This window comes from Helianthus annuus, chromosome 3 (genome assembly GCF_002127325.2).
Source record: "Helianthus annuus cultivar XRQ/B chromosome 3, HanXRQr2.0-SUNRISE, whole genome shotgun sequence".
NCBI lineage: Eukaryota > Viridiplantae > Streptophyta > Magnoliopsida > Asterales > Asteraceae > Helianthus > Helianthus annuus.
The window spans coordinates 175099726-175122149 of record NC_035435.2 but is presented as its reverse complement, the minus strand read 5'-3'; the positions used below and the strand labels follow the sequence as shown (position 1 = coordinate 175122149).

Here is a 22424-nt window from a genome sequence, read left to right as displayed (position 1 = left end):
GGCGCTATGGCAGCTGATGTGGCCTGGTAGCGCCACCACACCCTCTGGCCTAAGGATATGAACCTACACCACTTTTGTGAGGGGCAAACTCCATACCACTTGACCACTAGTTCGTGGGCTTATAGCGTTTAGTCGAAAAGGAAACTTGGAAACCATAAGTTTGTTTTTTGAGAAACAAGATACCATTACATATGAGAGGGATTGTGGAGATGGTGTCTGGGTTAGTGGGTTATACCAAGAGTCAAAGATTAAGTCATTTATATGGATCGGTTGTATATAGTGGGTCGATTAGATTAACCAACTTGGGTTCGGTTCAATTTTTTCGATGATGGAGACATTGATAACCATAACTGATCACCAATAACGGTTTTTATATAACCATTAAATATCCCATCGTCTTTTTCCGTTTCGTTTTCATCCCTTAATTCGGTTATGGTCAGTAAATTAGTGTTTTCTCACGCCCTTACTTCAGATTAGTGCACCAACCAAATGGTTAACTTCCTTCCATCAAGCGCACAACAGGAAAATGCCAAACTAATGCCCCTCCCTTATATGTATGTAGCCTCCACAAGAGAGAAACCTGCCATTTGAAATCAAAGCCGGCCCGTAAGGCTTATCAACCTAGACTAAGGCCTAGAGCCACCAAAAAACAAAGGCCTCCAATTTTATTTGTTTTCATATATTAGACTTTTTTTTTTTGCCATTTAAACAACGTTTCTAGGCCCAATATTTAGGATTTTACACTAGGAGTCCACACTGTCCACGCACGCAATACATCAACCCTTGTTGGCGTCTTTTGAGTAAGCAATGTGAAATTGATTGCGGATTGAGCGAAATTAGGGCCGATACTAGGAAAAATCATCACTCTGGTTATTCAATGTCTCAAATCTCAATCTCAACTCATTTGTACCAATAATAAGGCCCTGACTTTGTAGTTCGCTTAGGGCCTTCAGAAACGTTGGAACGACTCTGTTTGAAATGATACTCCTTTTTTTGTTACTCGTTTTTCAGTCAGATTCTTGCTAAATTGTTATTATGTTTCTTTGTAGATAGTTGTTGCAATTTTGCTTCGGTTTTTGAAAATTCATTGCCGATGTCTCATACTTTTTAATCACTGAAATGGTTTAAAAGCTCAAATCTACGCTACTAAATGCTAATATGAATTTAGAGAATGTGTTATAATGGTGAAATTGAGTTTACCTTAGTATTTGAAAGGGCTTTACATTAGGTTATATAGAACAATCAAACTAATCATATACTAACTACTTAGAAACTACCATTGCTACACTAATATTAAAATAGAACAATTAAACTAATCATATACTAACTACTTAGAAACTACCATTGCTACACTAATATTAAAATAGAACAATCAAACTAATCATATACTAACTACTTAGAAACTACCATTGCTACACTAATATTAAAATAGAACAATTAAACTAATCATATACTAACTACTTAGAAACTACCATTGCTACACTAATCTTAAAATTATAAAATACACACACATATGGATTTAAATGAAACAACTTTTTTTTCTCAGTGCGATAAGATTTGATAAACGTTGTGAGCACTTACGAAGATGGCTTTGATAAGAAGGAACATTCATGTGGGGAGCAATTTATGTGTATGGTGTGAAGACAAGGAAGAAACCACATATCATATTTTAAAGGGCTGCAGTTTTTCTGTAGGAGTTTGGCATAGCATCTCAACTTGGTGTCGCATTCCCGAGGTGTTCGTCTTTAGCATTGCAGACCTGGTTGTTCTGCACGAGTTCTGTGCAGCCCCCGGACACAGAAAAATGCTGCTGCAAGGTATATTTATAATCGCTAGTTGGAGGATATGGAGGGCCAGGAACGAGAATGTTTTTTCGGGCAAGAATTCGAGTGTGGTCGACATTGTTGCGGACGTTAAGACGTTGGGTTTCTTGTGGTATAAACATAGATTTAAACATGAAACTGTAGAATGGGAGAGGTGGTGTACGTTTGATGTGCTGTAATTTTCTTGAATTGTTTGGTTTTCGGCTTGCTATTCCCGTCTTGGTGATAGCTTCCGCTTTTGGGTTTCGAATGAAGTTTGCGTTTCAAAAAAAAAAAAAAAAAAATTACTTATTGTATTTTCAAAATATACTTTTTCAAAACAAACTGAATTTATGATGAATGATGGTAATTTACGATGAATGATAGTGTAGGATAAATGTAGCATATGTGTAAAGATATATGTGGAAAAATTTTGAAGTATCGGATGAATTTCGATATATGCATGGTAAGGTGACCTTTACTACTTAATTCGAAAGAGAACCTAAGAAAGTAAGAAGAGAAGAGAGAAACTATCTAGTCTTTTACTATTATACCAGTTGTTTTCTCTTCTCACATTATAAATATTTTTCTCGAAAGATTTTATATATAGGAGATGGATCATAAGAAAACTAGTTTAATTGAGAAAACCAAAAAACTAACTAAAAAAAGTCTAAAAAACATACCAATTTTTTTTACATTTTTTTTATAAAAAATCGCTAGTTTTTATAAATGGAAAAAAATTTCAAAAAAATAAAAAATAAAAAATATTTTTTTTGTTGTATTACACATGTGCACTATTACGGATATAGTGCACATGTGTAGTACATGTGTAGTACACATATAATCACATACAATGCAGTGTGCAATACAACAAAAAAAATATTTTTTTTTGAAAATTTTTTTATATATAAAAATAGCGATTTTTAATAAAAAATTGTAAAAAAAAAATTGGTATGTTTTTTGGCTTTTTTTAGGTTTTTTAGTTAGTTTTCTAATTTTCTCATTTAGATGTAGTTTTCTCATGATTCTCTCCCTTTATATATATATATATATATATATATATATATATATATAATGGAAGGTTCAAATGAGAAGAATTTTTTTGTAAGAAGAAAAAAAAATAAGTTTCAACCAATAAGAATGTTTCATTTTACTTCATTTAATACTCGCATTTAATTTTAATGTAATGGTATATTTGTAAACTTACATAGATCATTTAAATCTAGTTTTCATTTTTAATAGCTAACTACATTAAATTTGTAACTTATTTTCAAAATATAAATATTTTTTTAAAAAATAAAAAAAATAACTTCGAGTGTAGGACAAATTACTAAGTGTGTAGGATAACTTAAGAGTTGTGTAAGATAAATTTAAGTATGTGTAGGATAATTTTCGAAATGTGTAGGATAACTTTTTATGTGTGTAGGCAATGAAAATTAGTGTAGAGAATAAAAGTCTTTATGAGTAATTAATTAATTAGTGATTGTAATAAATGAGATGAAAGAAAAACTACTTAATATTTTACAATTATACCCTTTGTTCTTTTTCTTCTCAATTAAATTTTCTTCTCAAGTGAACCTCCCCCTATATATATATATATATATATATATATATATAGGGTAAGGATAGTGTAAAAAGGGCCTAAAGTGTGAGAAGTGTAAGAAGTGTATTGTAACACTATATATAATACTATATAACACTATATAAACACCGTATAACAATATGTAACACCATATAATATCATATAACACTATGTAACACTATATATCATTATATAACAAATATAACACTATAGGTTGCCTGATAGCATGTCTATGATAGATGTATAGTGTTATATTTATTATATAATGATATATAGTGTAACATAGTGTTATATGGTATTATATGTAGTTACATATTGTTATACGGTGTTTATATGGTGTTATATATAGTGTTATAATACACTTTTTACACTTCTCACAATTTGAGCACTTTTTACAGGATCCTCTACCTATATATATATATATATATATATATATATATATATATATATATATATAGTGAAGGGTTCAAATGAGAAAAAAAATCTTTTAAGAAGCCAAAAATCTATACTATGTATATGCACCCAAAAGTTAAAACTTTTTTTTCTTTAATACACAAGGTACAAACCTAAAATAAGGGTAAATTGGTCTTTCAAACACCAATTACACTTTAATTCCTTCATCTTGAACAAAATTACAGATAATTAGTTAATAATTATACTTTATCTCTTATAAAAAAAAAGTAATTGCCCTCACGATTTTTAAATGGTCATAACTTTTTATACGTAAATATTTTTTAAAGGGTATCCCATAAAAACGAGTATTTTGTTATTTACTTTGAGTATAGTATTGCTATAGTTTTTTTAATTAAAAAAACTGATATGATACTTGATTAACAGTGTCTAAGGGTGAGCAACAACAGAATCACTAATCGAACGAAACTGAACCGAAAGCAGACGAAACTGAATCGAAATCAACCAAAAACTCAATTAACTGAAAATCAATTAACCGAAATCCGAATTAACCAAAACCGGCTATCGGTTTTTTTATGCCCTCGTTTAACCAAATAACCGAGCCATTCATATTTTCATATGTTTCTAGTTTTTATACCTCCAGTTCATGTATTTCATATACTTCATTTTCATATATTTCTACATCCGTATCATGTATTTGTACCTCTGTTTCATGTATTTATAAGCAAAAGTTTTAGCCAAGTTTGATTTTGGCTATTAACCGAATTAAATGAGTCAAACAAAAAACCGTTAGTCTAACCGAAAAAACTAAGCCAATTAACAGAAAACCAATTGGTTAATAAAACATACTAACCAATGAATTCAATTTCGGTTGAGAATATTAACCGAACCAAATGATGCACGGCCTAACAATGTCTGTGTTTCCCGTCGTATCGCGCAAACATCCTTCTAGGAATTTTAAACCAATAAACATGGTTCATTTGATATTGGTATTTTATTGTTATCGTAATGACATAAGGATGATTTATTAGTTAATTGTATTCCTCTAAATTAATAAAATAAATTAACTAATAACTCATTTTTAAAATATACTTTCTATTTTTTTTACTAATTAAAGAGAAAAAAGATAAATCATTTAATGTTTTACTTTTATAACATTTTATTTTCTTTTTTCTTACTTTAAAAACAATACTTCATGAGAAAAAAGATACATTATTTAATATTTTATTATTATAATACTTATTTTCTTTTTTCTTACTTTAAAGTTTTTCTCAAAATACCTCTTCATAATATATATGATGATATATATTCACACACAAACCCATGCCTTTCTTTTGGCATTTAACTTACACCATCCTTTACATTATTCCTTAATAAGAAATATCCAAGACACTCAATACTCTCCATATACACACTTCATAACTCCTTAACACTTCACACCAACTCCTCATTTTGCAACAAGAAACTCAATGAACACGAATGTTAATCCCGACATCCGCCATCTGTTCAGAGCTCACGAATTCCTTCGACCCCATTTTCCGACCAGCATCATTGCATCCAAGCCACAAGCACGAAAGCCTTGCAACGGTAGCCTGACTAGCAAACTGCGCCCTGCAAATCAAGCTAAGTTCCGCCAAAATATTTCTGTTTCGAGTCAAACCTGAGTCAAAACTCTCTTGGTAACCCTCGAGATCAGATTCTGCCACCAAAACAACGGCTGCATCATCAAACGGTTCAAAATTCGGTTGTTTTTTAACTCTGTCAAGATAGTAGTAGTCCTGAACAGCCTGCCACTGGGAAGAAGCTAAACGGACCCTTGGTCGAATTGACTTAACATACTCGTAAGCAGCATCAGGTGTCATCTGCTTGTGTTTTACCTGTTTTTTATAACCAGAATTAGGAGTGAAAACGGTTCGGTAACAGGCCAAAACAGCTTTAAGTTGAGATGCATACCAAATAACAGAGAACGATAGTTGTGCTACGACCCCGCCCAGCCTTACAATGAACGTAAGTTGCTTTACCCACAGAAGCATTTTCTTAACAAATCAAAAACAACAAATCAAACATCAAATAGAAGTAGATATACTCGATTCGTTACCTGAAAATGGGTCAACTCAGCTTATATCTTGTTAATGAATCATATTAGAAAATGTGGCTAGGAGAAAAAATGGTTAAACGGGTTATAAAAAATGGCGTATGACAAAATCAAGCAGTGGCGTCTCTGGGAATTCATGTACCCTGTTCGAGCTCGAAGAAAGGTGCCTTTCCGTAATGTTTTATTATCGAGTAAATTACAAAAATCGTCCTTTATGTATGTTACTTATTGCAAACTGTGTCCTTTGTCTTCAATAATTACAGAAAACGTACTCGATGTTTGCAAACCCTTGCAAGTTATGTCCTTTAGCCCTAACTCAGTTAATTTTTTTGTGGTTAAATACGACCAAATGAACCCCACATGAGGGTATTTTGGTCATTTTACTCTTATATGAGTTCTATTTGGTCATATTTAACCACAAAAATACCCTCATGTGGGGTTCATTTGGCCGTATTTAACCACAAAAATTAACTGAGTTATGGCTAAAGGACATAACTTGCAAGGGTTTGCAAACATCGAGTACGTTTTCTGTAATTATTGACGACAAAGGACACAGTTTGCAATAAGTGACATACATAAAGGACGATTTTTGTAATTTACTATTTATTATTTGTTTTTTTTTTCAAAATCAAATGGGTATTGGGCTCACTAAACCTAATGCCAATGAGCTAACGTCTAAACCATACAAATTGTTATGTAAATGGCATATCTTGGAGTTGGTGTGAGTATACTATTTAAAAAAAAATTAACATATATATTGGATTTTAAAAAAACACGTGCCCCTCGAAATCACGGGCCCTGTGCGGTGGTCCTCCCCGCACACCCTCATCACCGCCATTGAAATCAAGTGTTTAATATAATAATTAGCCGGACCTACATTTTGCCACATATATGCTCAATTTATTTAAATGGAATTTACTATTTCGTTACAGATAAATGTACTTACCATGGATAAACTTGACAGCTTTGCAAATATCATCGTTCGATGGAGCAAATAGATAATCTCTTGTTGGAATCACCAAATGATCAATTCCATGAGCCTATAATTAAAGATTTAAAACATATAAAAAAATTAAATTAAATTAGTGGCTGAACCAGATAACGAATATGGACCATATAAAGTAAGAATTACAGAAAATATTTAATTTGGAATGCTTACATGATATAATGATGTTGGAACCAAAGTCTCATATGACTCATTAAGTGTAACAACACCACAAACACCAAGTTCTTTCAAATGTAAAACATCGGTGGAAAACGGTACCGCTCCTAACAACACAAACTAGCAACAGAACAATAGTTAGCATTACAACTCATTAATATTTATACACTTTTATTAACATCATAAATGTGCACAAAAATGCTCAAGCTTGTCACACAAATCCCACGTTGCGTCCACATGTCAAATACTATGACACAAGGAACGCCCCTCAAATACCACCATCGCGTTTTGAGCGCACGAAACAAATATGTGAGCTCATCGCATGATTCTTGTTAACGCATTAGATACATAAATCATACACATATTACACAACAAGATCAAAAATAGAGTAAACTTCCGTTTTGCTCCCTGTGATTAGGTCATTTTAACGGTTTTGCTCCAATAGTTTAAAAATAGCCATTTTCCTCCCTGATTTTTCTAACTTATCTTCATTTTGCTCCCAGCCTCTAACTCCATCAGGGAGGAAACTGGCGACAAACTCGAAAGATTAGGGAGCAAACTGGCGACAAACTCGAAAGATCAGGGAAGAAAATGGCTATTTTTAAACTATTGGAGCAATACCGTTAACATGACCAAACCACAGGGAGCAAAACAGAAGTTTACTCTCAAAAATATTTATATAATATAATGGTTATAAAAATCTTGCCTAGGCTCCGATTAGTTGCCGATTACTCACTATTCGGAAATTCACCGAGTAATGGCCGATTAATCACTAGGCAGTCAACAGCAGTCCTATTCCGGCCTGATTCCGGACAAATTTCGAGCAAACCTTATAAATTCCCTCTAATTACTTACAAAATGGGTCAACGAGGTGTTAAAACATGTCTACGTAAAAGAATACATTTAAAAATGTGTGTGTGTATACAAAACTAAAAATTACATATGAAAATCTCAATCCGATTAATCCCGAATTCCCGATTAATCTCTATTAATCTTGATTAATCACTGGTCAGTTCCTCACCGACCGACTAGCGGCTACCGATTCTTACAACAATGTATAATATAGCATATAACATTAGACAATTATTAATCCCCAAATAAACTACCTACCATTGTATAGATTATACACAACAAAACTATGTAGTCATTGAATAAAATTATACCTGATCAACTCTATCCCACCACCTGAACTCTGTCTGAATCTTGTTCCTGACAACATTATACAACAAAGTTGGATAAAACAGAGCACGAGCCCCTGCTCCGACCAACACTCTTTTCGCATCCGAAACCACCACCGCACCACCGCCGCAAGACTCACCGGAAAACCCCACATCCACATCTTCATCAAGATCCTCAATATACATCTTTCTAACCACAACAATTCACCTAAACGGCTAAACCCCACCTACCCTTGTAAAAAGATTATAACTTTAGCCAAGAATTACCAAAATCAAGCCCTGAATTTCACGATACGAAACCCCATGTAACGAATTTTACGGAGGATTGAAGAGGAATGAATGAAGGGCATTTGTGGGTTATGAAGAATTGAATTGAATTGATTTGAAGGTGAAGTAAAGGTGAAACGGATGGAATTGCAGGCGTTAGAAAAAAGGAAGAAGGGTGGGTTTCTTGCAAAGTGAGCGAACCCTAGAGTTTCTCTCTCTCTCTCTCTCTAGAATTTGTGTCTGTTTGTTTTCACTACCAACAAACTTTTGAAGAAGTGGGTGTGATGAAAAGGGGGATTTGGGGATGTTAGAAAAGAAGTGAGGATGTCATGACTTCGTGTAATGTTGTAACTTGTAGATTATACTATTTTTGTTTTTAAACCTTCCAAGATGGAGCTTGTTCACAAGGTTGGTGGATATGAAATGGAGCCTTTAGGAACTTTATTACGTTATATTATTGTTATATTTGTGCTACGTAGATATGGGGTTCCATTGTCTTTTCTAGATAACATATTTAATAGAATAAATCTCCCTTGTTATAAAAAATGAGAAGTAATAAAACAAAAAAAGGTGATTTGTTGAAAACATGGGACCCGACACTTTCTCTCAACGGTGCTAGTTATATGGCTGGGGAGAGGTCAATGGTGCCCCGTCAATGGCACCTAGCCAATGAGAGTGGGTGTTATTGGTTGTTAATAGTTGAGGTGAAGGGGGCGCTACCTCATACCCACCAACCTAACAAGTAATAGTTTGATAATAGTAAGAATTAGATAATATGTTTGTATAATATAAATTTATATCTATGTTACTATAAAATACACCACGAGGTCGCAAATTTGAATCCGAGCCATTTGGAGGACGCAAGTTTGAATCCGAGTCAACACGATTATTCATCCCACAATGCCTTACGCCAGAGAGTCTCGGTTCTTGTGACGGCGTAACGTCTCTCAAGCGGCAGTCGGTGCTATGGCTTCCCGTAGGGACCCAGAAAGGTCCCGTAAGTCGGTGTTATACCCTTCCGTAGAGTAACCCGATGGGTTCAAAATACAGGGTCTGCCTCACAACCGTGCCTGCGTTTGCCCAGTCTCAACAGCCAGGTGTGGTATCCTGACAGTCGTTTCAAAAACATTAAATACATCTTTTGGGACAATATTGTAATTTTTATTTAATTTTAAAACTTTCAAAAAAATTTATGCATTTAGTGGAAATATTTTATGCATAGTGGTATATAAATTACATTTTTTTCATTTTATCTTTTGACAAGCCCCTACATTTATTTGGCATTCAATTTTAAAGTATATTAATATTTAAGACATTTATTTAAATACATATATATGTATGTGCGCGCGCCAGAATTAGTTCACTCAGTTCGTAAATACACTAGTGTTCACTTTTGAACTTAATCCTATATATATATATATATATATATATATATATATATATATATATGAATGACAACGCTTGCTCATACAATATTACACCAATAATTCTAAAATATTCGTCTTTGCTCAGAATTGAACCTGAGACTTATTACCTAAGAGACATATGCCTCTATCAAGTGGGCTAGCATTTAGTTTGATGAAACTTGAGCAATAAATTGCTCCTACAATATTACGCCAATAATTCTAAAATATTCGCATTTGCTCAAGATTGAACCTGAACCTCTCATCTAAGAGGCATATAACTCTACCAAATGATAGTTTGATGATACATGAGCAACAAAGTGAGTAACTATCAAATCGTTTAATCAGTTGTTGAACCAATTTTGATGATTCGTTAGCTTATTTATATAGAATATATATACACATTATTTTGTTGAAAATTATTCAACATATACAAATACCATGGCAGGGAATAGTGTTTCCTTGTCATTGGTCGAAATGGGCGGCCGACATTCTCCTATTAGACCAGCCAGTTTATTATTTTATATCCACTTTAAATTACGGTTTCGCCCTTATTTTAAAATTACGCTTTTCTCCTAACTTAAAAATATAATAACCCTTTTGCCAGCAGGTCAAAATTACGATTTTGCCATTGGTTCAAAAATTACGATTTTACCCACAACTTATTATTTTATACCCGCTTTAAAATTATGGTTTTGCCCCTAGTTTAAAATTACGTCTTCGCCCCCAGTTCAAAATAAAATTATGCTTTTGCCCCCAGCTCAAAATTACGATTTTCCCCTTGGTTAAAAATTACGATTTCCCCTCATTTTAAAATTACTTTTTTTGCCCCTAGCTAAAAAGAAAATTATGGCTTTCCCCTACCTCAAAATTACGCTTTTACCCTCGGTTCAAAATTATGATTTTCCCCCAGGTCAAAATAAAAAAATGACTTTAAACCCAACAAAACCGAAAATACGATTTCGCCCTCGATAAAAAAATTACGCTTTTACCCTCAGACAAAATTACGTTTTCGCCCCAGTTCAAAATAAAATTTTGTCCCCCCCCCTCAAAATTACGATTTTACACTGGTTTATTATTTAATACCGACTTTAAAATTACGGTTTTGCCCCCAGTTTAAATTTATGTCTTTGCTCCCAGTTCAAAATAAAATTATGCTTTTTCCCCGGCTAAAATTTACGATTTTCCACTCGGTTAAAAATTATGATATTACACTCAATTCAAAATTACGTTTTTGCCCTCAGTGCAAAATATAAATATGGTTTTCCTTAGCTAAAAATTAGGATTTTACCCTCGGGAAAAAAATTTTGATTTTGCTCCCAAATAAAAATAAAAATATGACTTTGCCACCAGCTAAAAATCATGTCAATGAGCTGTTTAACATGCTTTTTACTTTTTCTTTCTAGCAAAACTATAGTATTGTTTCTTTTAATTGGTTGAGAATTATTCGATCATCGCCCCGCAACGCGGGCGTGACATTACCTAGTTAATAACGACAACAACAATAATAATGCACATATTGCTTACATTATCTTTTAATGCCACGTCTTTTAAAGTTACATTTATCTAATTTATACTTACATAAGTTCCCTCTAGTGGTACACAAAAGACATTCTAAACGTTGAGGACCGTAAGAGTGATCTATGTGTTTGAAATATTGTTGGTTATATAGTTAACTCTCATCAACAAGGTCAATTTTAAGAAATAAGTACAAGAATTATATTGCTTTAAATATGATACATAAAAAAATTATCGCTTTCTCTCTCATTCTATATGTGATTAAAACTTTTATATAGTAATATATTTTTGTGTTTCTCCTGGTTATAGACTATAGAGTTATGATTGGTTTCATATTAAACATACAAATATCTATAAGCGATGATAACTTGTATACAAATCAATTAAGTTTCGAACGTTGGGATTCTTATATCAAAGTTTAGAAAAATATATTGATGGATATCGTTTTAAATTTGTTTGAAAGTTTCATGTTGTTAATTAGTGTATTCAATGATGGAAATAATATTATATTATGCTAAAGTAGTTTTTTTCAAATTCAATGAGTTGATTTGTATGAATTTGAAACAATATCTGTCATAATCAGAAAGTCAAACTAATTAAGACATGGTCATAGTTGAATAAAATAGTTAGGAAGAATTAACCAACTGCTAAGTGTTTACTACCGCTATTTAAGTTTTATCTATAGTGAATCCGGGTAAGTTTTCCCCTCTAGGTCTTAAGTTTGAGTCTGTGTGATAAGAGTTTCTCATTGAGGGGTTTAAAATTGGGGATTCATTGTGCGAGGGGGCTCTTTAACGCAGACCCAGTTAAAACAACGTATGCCAAACCTTCTGACATTCACGAATAATTTCCACCTTTAAAAAAAATGTTAGGAAGAATTAAATAAAGCCAAAAAATAACCTTACCTACCCTGGTAAAATCCCAAAGAGGTCTCAACATGAACAATAACATCATAACATGGTTGTTTAATTTTATAGACTATAGTTTGAAACCAGTAACCATGTGTTATACGGATGGTCTCACAATAAAATTTATTATGTAACAGTGTTGTCATAAACCTTTTTTAATGAAAGAAGCGTTCAATTACTCAGGTAAAAATGAAATTACAACAAATTGAAAAAAATGAATACGAAAAAAATTACAAGTCGTTAAAATTTCTTTAACACCACATTTGTTTGTTTATTTGTGTGTTTGACGTCTTTGTCTAATATTAGTAATAGTTTAAGTACCCGTGTGTTGCGAGGGTTGTATACGAAAAAAAATCGTAAGTCATTAAAAGTTTCTTTATACACCACATTTGTTTGTTTCTTTGTAGGTTTGACGTCTTTGTCTAATATTAGTAATAGTTTAAGTATCTGTGTGCTACATGGGTTGTATAATGTAAATTATATAATTTACACTGAAAAGTAAACATTCAATCCGTTTGGCTTGCTCTTATTTAAGCTTCTTATTTGTTTGACCATACCCATTTATAAGTAAACGAGTCAAAATTACACATGTTTGTAGTTTGTCTCAAACTAACGTAGCACGTTCATTTTTCAATATCTTCTGCATAATCTGGAGGGTGCCCTTGCTCCGCAAAATGCACCCAACTTGCAGCAAAAGCGATGTCCTCCTCGTCAGTTCGCCATAAAATGATTCAAAATGTGAAGTTTAGAGAGGTGCGATAAAATAAGTTAAAGATTCGGGATTTATATAGAGGAGGGTGGGGAATTTAAAGGAAAAAATCTTTTTTTTTAAAATACATGCCCGTTCAGCGATAAAAAAATAATAAATTCAACTAGCTCAGCCGTTTGAGCTGCGAGTTGGGCAAGAAAGGCACGATAGTGCTCCCCCCCCCCCCCCCCGCGCCCCTTTGGCGCAGAAGACACGGTGTTGGGTGCACCATAGCTCCGACATGGCTATGGGCACTACCCCACACCGGGTGGCCTTATTGCCCCTCTTTTCAACCCCACAACATATAGTCTAAGGTGAAGGTGTAAGTTGGATATACTTTGGGTTATTTGAGACGGACATTATACATGTTTCATGAAGAAAATAAGAGAAAACTTTTGGTGTGTGTAGTTGTAGTGGAACAATAGGCAAGAATGGGGAATCAAAGGGGAGAACAAATTGAACTAGGGATAAGGTCGGTATTGATTTTGAAAATTGCAGAAAATGGGTATTGATAATGAAAGTGTTTGGTACGGTATGGTATTTGAAGGTAAATAATGGGTAAAATATCGTAACTTACCCAATCGGTACCAATCCCCCAAAACATCCAAAATAAAGTCGGTACCGATTTTGAAAATTGCAGAAAATGGGTCGATACTGAAAGTGTTTGGTACGGTACGGTATTGGAAGGTAAATAATAGGTAAAATACCGTAACTTACCCAATCAGTACCAATCCCCCAAAACATCCAAAATAAAGTCGGTACCGATTTTGAAAATTGCAGAACATGGGTATCGATACTGAAAGTGTTTGGTACGGTATGGTACTCAAAGGTAAATAATTGGTAAAATACCGTAACTTACCCAATCGGTACCAATCCCCCAAAACATCCAAAATAGGGTCGGTACCGATTTTGAAAATTACAGAAAATGGGTATCGATACTGATGTACATGTACATTATGTTGGCGAACAATTGATAAAAACAAAGAAAACGTTGGACACGGTGATTTGTGGGGGACGAAATCCCATGACTCTTTTCTGTTTTTTATTAACTCAAATTACTAATTCAAACGTAAATAACGATCTGTATATACAGATTCCTTTCTTGCAAAACAAGCCTACCTATTTTGATTCAAACTATAATTCCTTTGACCGACTTAAAACCAAATCCTAACTAATTTCTACTACCTAAAAATTCAAAGCTTAAACTTAGAATATCAACCGTTCATAATTATTGCTGAATTGCTTTATCTCCCAAGCTAACTTGTAAGCCCAATAAACATCCCAACGAGAATTAACGGCCCAACGAGGTTAAGTCAAACACATTAATGGTATAAGAGAGTCCAATATGTCTCGGTATGATGAGTCGCTTTCGAAGTCATTATTATTCATGTTTGGTAGGAAGAGGTGTATGCACCCCACGTGACATGACTATAAGTCCACATATGTATATATTCATTCCAACAACTGAATAAGTGCCTAAACATTGTTTGGTCCACCTGCCTTTATATGATATGCATATCTAGGGCTACAAACGAACGAAACGTTCAGCGAACAGTTCGTGAACCGTTCGGCGGGAAGTTTGTTTGTGTTCGTTCGTTTACTAAACAAACGAACACGAACAAGAAATTTCGTTCGTTTAGTTAAATGAACAAACATGAACAGAGGTCGTGTTCGTTCGTTTATGTTCGTGAGCGTTCGGTAACGTGTTTGTTTATGTTCGATACTTCATTAGTGTTTTTAGTTTTTTATATTTATTTAAATACTTAAAAATTTCCGACAAAATAAATATCTAATAAGTGTCGGTATATTATATATTTTGTTCATGAATGATTGTTTGCGTGCATGTGTTTCCATTTGTGTTCTTGAACATTAGTTTGTGCTCATTTGTATTCGTCAATGTTCGTTGTCTAAAATTAACAAACAAACACAAACGAACACGAACAGGTTCATTTCCTTAACAAACAAGCACGAACATAAAATCTCGTTCGATAAGTGTTCGTGAACGGTTCGCGAACACATATATTTCTTAACAAACGAACACAAACAAGGTCTTGTTCGTGTTCGTTCGGTTCGTTTGCAGCCCTATGCATATCCTAATACGATATAGGATTGTAATATATGACAGTATCGTTTGAGAATTTAAACTTTTAGATATTTAAGAACCTTTAACAACCAATTCTTCTATTTATTTATTTTTTATAACTAATACTAATTAGCATATTGGTGTTTAGAGCTAGAGGTTTCTCTCAAATCAATCTCTTTATTCCCCATAATAAAGGTAAGACTTGCTTACATCCTATTTTTTTTAAATCTTATCAATAACTTTGCTATTTGTGATATTTACAGAGTATGATTGTTGTTTTATATGACTAATACTATTTGAGGGTAGCTTTATTGTATATTATATGCCATTTTGTGATTACATATATGTAATTTGATGTTTTGACTCAAACCAAGAATGATATGGGTGAAGAAATGAAGTAATCAATAATGATGAGATGAGGAAATGCATAACATATTTTAATACTAGCAAATGTACACACCCAATCATGTTATCCTCAAATTGTGTGGTCCCACATCCAACCAGCATGGGGGAAGACACAATATAGGCATCATGACTCATGACTAAGCTTAAGATTCTAAAAGCAACCCATCAAAATCTAAATAAACTAAAACCATCCTTAAAAAAAGAAAAAAATAAAACTTAAACAACACCACCAAAGACAAATAGAAAGCAAATTCTCACATTGTCCCCCCTTCCACTCCTACATCAAATCTCCTTTAATCTAACAAACTCATTTCCCATCTACCTATTTTGCCCTTCTCCTCAAGGGCAAATGGGTAACTCTACCACCCTATTTTACCACCAAGGTGGTGCGTATCAAGCGGGCGTTGGGGTATGACGGAGGCTCGTGGTAGGAACAGGTTGTTTTGCTTTTGGTGATTGGCGGCCATCGAGCCATGGAGTCCTTTGGAAAGATTGGTGGAACCAAGGGTGGAAGATGTGGTTGCCGCAGAGGAGGATGATGAGGAAGAAGACGATACGGCTACACGCTCACATTGAGGACACATCGTCAAAGTGGTTGGAGGGTTCATGTTCATGTAAAACTGTGGAGAAAGTTTAAGGGCTCTCAGCTCGTTCACCTCCTTTTGCAGCCGTCTGTTCTCCTCCGTCAATGTATCACAACAACGTTTTAGGTATTCACAATCGACCTCCGTTTGCTTCAACTTCGTCCTGCAAGATCCAAACATTTTATAAACAATTTCAACTATTAAATGTGTAATTATGCAAGTTTAAAAGGATATATGAACTTCGTGTAACTTTTAAAAACAATTAAAACAATGATAAAAAATATCATACATGCAATTTAACATGTTAACATTTTCGAAAGGAACTTTGTAACAAAAGAATGCAAAAGACCATTTTGACCCTATGAACAAGGCTACCATATGAAAAGGTCAGGCTAGCCATTATTTTAGATTGGTCAAAACCAAATTCACATGCACACACACTAATTTCATTTTATTGAAAAGATAAAGTTGACTTTGTCAATAATAAAGACATCATAGGCTCATAGCCAATGATATTTCATACACCTTGTGGGATACAAATCGGATATAGCAAAAGGCTCTTTCTTTTTACAGCATGGAAGGATATGCCAGCCATCGACTAGTCGAGCGCCGCCAGCCCCTTGGCTCTCCCAGATATGCGAAAACCCGACCTCCACCCGCCCGAAGGCACGACAGTGGAATAATCGATAAAACCTCACCTTCCATCCAAGACGAACTGACGCCACCCGTATTCACCCTTCACCTAGATGCTGCAGAAAATAATGGAGAGAGTGGGAGTCGAACATGGGTCACAAGTAACACCAAATCTTTTTCCAACCGCTCCACCACTACCTCATTGGCACCAAAAGGCTTCTACTATTTTCACACCCTAAAATCTTATTTTCACATTCTTTTTCACTCTATCTTTCACTATATATATCTATGTATGTATAGAAAGAGATAGAGTGGAATGATGTGTGAATATTAACTCCCATAACAAAAACCAACCATAATATATAACCAAATGTACAACTAGTGATGCATGCATGTACTTCAAAAACCTCTTGTTGCAAGAGTACATATTTACTTGTACCTCATGCACTCATACCAAGTACCACAAATAGGATACATTGATAATGTGCACAACCAAAAGTTGTAGACTATTCTTAATGCATGAACCGTACTTTCTGGCCTATGCTACAGTCTTAACAAAAAAGAGATTAGTAGTACTACACGAGTTTATGATAGTGTACTCTATGCAAACACAACCCATGCAATGTGAATTTGTACGACCAAACAAATGTTTCCGAAATTACCCTTAAGGAATGAGTTAATTCCCTACCTTGCCCTTCTGTTTTGAAACCAAACTTCCACCTGCCTAGGCCTCAGATCCAGCTGTTTCGCTAGTGCCAGTTTTTGCTTCTAGTAAAATTAAAAAGATAAACAGAAACAAAAACAGAAAACCAGCTCATCAGCAGTAAAAGAAATAAAATAATAAAAAAACTGACTTCTTTTTAACGGCTAAAATTACACTATACTTGCACTTTACAGGATTTGAACTCGCAACTATTCACACTGAGTTAATTACGAACACGCCACTCACCGGATTGAGAGTATTATGCTCCTTGAAAGTTTCTTCTAGAACCGCCGCCTGATCCTTTGATAACCTGAGCTTCTTCCTCGCCGCCGATGCTTCTCCGCCATCATCATCATCGTCGCCACTACCGTGCGAGCTCGATTCTCGCTCCGCTTCGTTCTCCTCTCGCTCGACTCTCTTCCCGCTCACGCTTGACACCGTGCTGTTCGGCGACGAAACCAATGCTTCGTCGTCGCGTTCCATCGTTAACGCCAACGTCGACGGCAGACGGTTTCCGTCTATTCCGCGCGCGTATCTTCTCGTTTCTAGATTGAGATCTACATTCGCAAACAAACACCAAAAATGAAAAAAAAATCAAAGAACTTGTTATGTTTTTAATAATTATCACAAACAAAAAGGTTTCATCGCGTCTTAAACAGCTTAGAGCATTCACATTAGAGTCTTCATCTCCTTTTATTTAATTCAACTACAACTCTACAAGACATATTTTTCTCTCACTTTTGTTATTTTACAAATATCCGATATCTAACTCTCTATCTTACTCACAAACAACGCTTATTTAATTATTTTTTTCTCTTCTCTGCACACTTATAACAAAAATATAAAAAATTGCTTTTAAGGGAGTTGGCATGTCAGTCTCACCTTTCACCTATTTTTCTCCATCGGTCCTTAGTTAAAAAAACTTAACGGAGTTAAGTTTTTTTCTGAATTACAAACTGATGTATTAGGGCTTTAGATCAGAACGCGGATACGAGTCTATTAATATAAAACTTACCTCGAAACGGTACTTCAAACGACTTGATTTTTGTTAATTGGAAGTTTAAACACCCGAATTGAATCACACATTTTCATCGTTTGGAGCAGAATTTCAAGGTAAGTTTTACATCATTCGACTCGTATCTTCGTTCTGATTAAAAGCCCTAAAACATCAGCTTGTAATTCAGAAAAAAAACCATCTCCGTTAAGTTTTTTCAACTGAGAACTGGTGGAGGAAAAATAAGTGAAAGGTGAGACTGGCATGAGAATATTCAAAGATGGGACTTACAATAGCTAAAAACTTCTAGCTGAGATTATTACACGTCAATTCCCCTTGTTTTTATGTTGTTTAAGTTTCCTTTTCCAAACAAAGAAGTATTAGACTATATTATTATTAAGGTTTATTAAGTTTTCTTTCTAAGTATTGTTTGCGATAACCATTGAATAATATCAAGGGTTATCGCAAAGAATACTTAGAAACAACAAATCATGCAATGAGACTTGTACTTACCAGGAGGACTGATAATGAACGGAAGCTTCTGATGAGTCGAAACATCCCGTTGAACAAACGAAAAAGGAGGAGAATGCAACAGATTCAACGGAAATCGGGTCGAACCGTTGGATCCGGCGGCCATTTGCGGTGGCGGAGGCGGTGCTGGATGATTTTTCGAGCATTTTAAACTCAAACTCAAGCCTAAACCGTCGTCCATCCGGTGGTTTCTGTTGCTAGAAACTGTTTCTCTCTCTAGAACAATGGTTGATGAGAAATTGCAGAGGGACAAAATAGAGTGATGCTTATTGGATTTTGGTTTTTTCACTGAGTTTTTATTCAAAGTTTGGTGTTACAGAGAAAATACCAAGACCTATGTGTCTACATATATGTACGTACAAAAGGTATATCTATATGAAGAGAGAGAGAGAGAGCAGGTGGTGATATGAGCAATCATGAAATGTGTCAGAATGGCTCTATTGGCATAATGATGATGATGGGATTGAGCTTTGGCTTTTGTTTCAGCTTTTGCATGGAAGAGAGAGAGAGAGAAAGTTGAAAGAAAAGGCTTGAATTGGTAAAACTTAAAGGTGGTGAATTTTTTTTTTTAATTTTATAAGGGTATAAGGAGTGGTTAAACAGTTTAGAGTGGCAAAACATTGAACCGACCAATGAGAGCGCGCCATGTCAATTAGACAAAAGTGTTTAAACTTTGGTGAAAAATGTTGGCAATGGTTTAAACATTTGGTGGAGTGGTAAACTTTTTAAATAAAAAAAAAGGAAAAAAGATGTGATTGGTTGAGATTGGAATGGACCCCACCCCACACCCCCCCTCTCTCTTTCCTTTCTCCTTTGCCGCAGCGGTGAAGCATCACCGTTTTTCCGCCCATTTCGTCAACATTGTTAGCGGCAATGGGGTTGGCAGTGGTTTGCCGCCCATTGCCGAATCGGTGAACCAAGTTTACCGCCACCACTCCTTACCCCCTAAAGTTGGTGAATGCTTTTTAAGACCGTGTGTAGTGGTTAAACCACCCGTAGTGGTTTAGAAAAATAATGCCTTTATCATAGGGTATCATCTGACATGTGTCATCCCAGTCAGCATGGGGCGTTATTGCAAAAGTAGCGTAGTGGGAATAATGCCTGATAATGCCCCTTCCAATCATTAAACAAAAAAATAAAAATAAAAAAAAGCAAACTATTTTCTCATTGGTGGGTCAAACCCAGTCAAACCTTCCTTCTTCCAATTTAGGCGTTTTAATTATAATGCCCAAGTAATTTTTTTTTTCAAAAATATTGCCCCATAATGCCCTATGTAATGGGGGAGTGGGCGTTTTTTTTGAAAATAATGCCCCATAATGCCCCACCACACATGGTCTTAACATTCAATCTTTGGGCGTTTTACGTCATGTGATAGCTCAGTCAGCAATGGGACATTATGGGACGTTTTCTAAAACGGGTGTAGTGGGAATGTGGGGCATTATGTTAAAATGAGTGTAAATAGAATTTAAATAAAAAACATGAAAAATTGTTATTGGCCAAACAAAGAACAGGAGCACACTCATTGGCCAGAGCCCTTCTTCTCCGGCGTGATTAAAAACACGCTGCCCTAATTTTTTTTTGAAAGAAAACGTCATAACACGCCCAGGGGGCCGGCCTTGCCGGCGTCTTGGGGCGGGATTGAAGGCAAAAAACGCTCATTACGCTTGGTCTTAGGGTGAGCGGAGTGGGACGGTAAATCCACTCGGTACCGACCCCTCATCCACCGCCAATGTTTTACAGACCAATGGTTTACCGATTTGGGGGGCATTTTCGGTGAAGCTTTACGGAGTGGGGGAGAGGGAGGGAAGGGGGGAGAGAGATGGGTTTATGGTGTGGTCCATTTCTTTCCAACCAATCCTACATTTTTTCTTTTTTTTTTTTTTTTAAATAGTTTACCTAAACCCCATTAGGTAAACAACCGCCAACGTTTTTAAACGTTAGTTAAACAATTTAGGTGAATTGACGTATTACTGTCTGATTGAGTGAATGTGGAGTTTATCTATTCCAAATAGGTAACCACTCCCATCTATTATTTTTATTTTTTATGTGAACTTTGTGCATTAGTACTTGTATGATGTTCTGTAAATGTAAATCTTTAATGTGTAAATGATGTTTGATTCGGTTTGGTTTTGATTTTTTCTTGGAATTTTGGGCCAAAAAAATAGACCAACATAATGAGTTTGGGAAGAAAAGTTGGGCGTAAGTTGTTGGTTTTATTAGTTAATGATTAATTGATAATTGATATTTACACTTTTTTTTAACCGCGAATAAAAACTTTATTTATATAAAACAACTAACAAACCCTCCAGATTTTACACCAAGTATATAACAAAATTACATGAAAACATTAAAACTTCGCCATTGATTCCAAGTCATGTTCCTCTCCTTTGCTCGATGTTTCACCTAGAGGAAACCCATACTCTTGGCACCTTCCACCACATTTGCTAGATTCACTTCTTTTGCACTGGAGATGCTTTCGTTTCGCACCTTCCAAATATACCACATAACACTCAGGCTAATTGCATAAATGGCTTTCCTTTTCTTTTCCGAACCTGGGCAGAACTCATGGAAACGAAGGAGATCTCGTATGCTAAAGGCGTAGATGGGTTGGATCTTGCACCACTGAGACACTAATTTCCGCACCGCTTGGGCAAAACTGCATGAAACGAAAATGTGTTCGGCTGATTCTGGATGGTCTTCGCAAAAAATACAGTCCACCGAATTTAAAGCGATGTTCCTTCGAGCCAACTCCACCTTCGTAGGTAACCTGTTCCGCTCCGCTCGCTAAGCGAAAATACAAACCTTTCTTAGAACCCATTTATTCCAAACGAAGTTAAAGATCGGTTGCGTTTGATTATGAGAGCTAAATAACTCCTTGATGCTCCTGACATTAAAAAGGCCATCATCCGTTAAGGCCCAAACCTAACCATCCTGGCCCGCTGTCAAAGCCGTCGAACCCAACAGACCCAACATACTCCCTAGTTCACGTTGTTCAGTAGGAAGCAAGCCCGCCCGCCTCCAAGCCCATGTGAAGTTGACTCCAGATCCATTAGTGTGTAACCGCTCAGCAACAGTGCAAATTTTTTTCGATTCAAGGCTGTATAAGGCGGGAAAACTAGAAGCTAATGATGATTGTCCGACCCATATGTCATGCCAAAATAGCACGACTCTGCCACTACCCACATTTCCCCTGAACAAAGTTTTAAGATCAATCCCGACACGAGCGAATTCACTTGTGATTCTGAAAATATTCACCCACGGCCCGGTTATGGTAATTTTTGTTGGAATACCCGACCATTCTCTTGTATTGTTATGAAGCGACCATACCACATTTCTCCATAAGGCATTATGTTCGAATTTATAGCGCCACCACCATTTCGTTAACATTGCCACATTTGCATCCTTCAACGAACCCAA

At 35.2% G+C, this 22424-nt stretch overlaps 2 protein-coding genes across 2 annotated transcripts; both read right to left on the bottom strand.

Moving 5' to 3' along the window:
• Positions 1-5078: 5078 nt before the first annotated feature.
• LOC110931032 (phosphatidylglycerophosphate phosphatase PTPMT1) lies at positions 5079-8836 on the bottom strand. Its single transcript, XM_022174429.2, has 5 exons — positions 8216-8836; positions 7050-7172; positions 6837-6930; positions 5749-5831; positions 5079-5672 (listed from the first exon to the last, which is right to left on the bottom strand). Exons 1-5 carry the CDS (start codon positions 8414-8416, stop codon positions 5262-5264), a joined length of 912 nt encoding a protein of 303 aa, XP_022030121.1. The 5' UTR covers positions 8417-8836; the 3' UTR covers positions 5079-5261.
• Positions 8837-15573: 6737 nt separating this feature from the next.
• LOC110931033 (homeobox-leucine zipper protein HAT3) lies at positions 15574-19427 on the bottom strand. Its single transcript, XM_022174430.2, has 4 exons — positions 18990-19427; positions 17729-18039; positions 17468-17547; positions 15574-16309 (listed from the first exon to the last, which is right to left on the bottom strand). Exons 1-4 carry the CDS (start codon positions 19186-19188, stop codon positions 15922-15924), a joined length of 978 nt encoding a protein of 325 aa, XP_022030122.1. The 5' UTR covers positions 19189-19427; the 3' UTR covers positions 15574-15921.
• Between the last annotated feature and the right edge of the window lie 2997 nt (positions 19428-22424).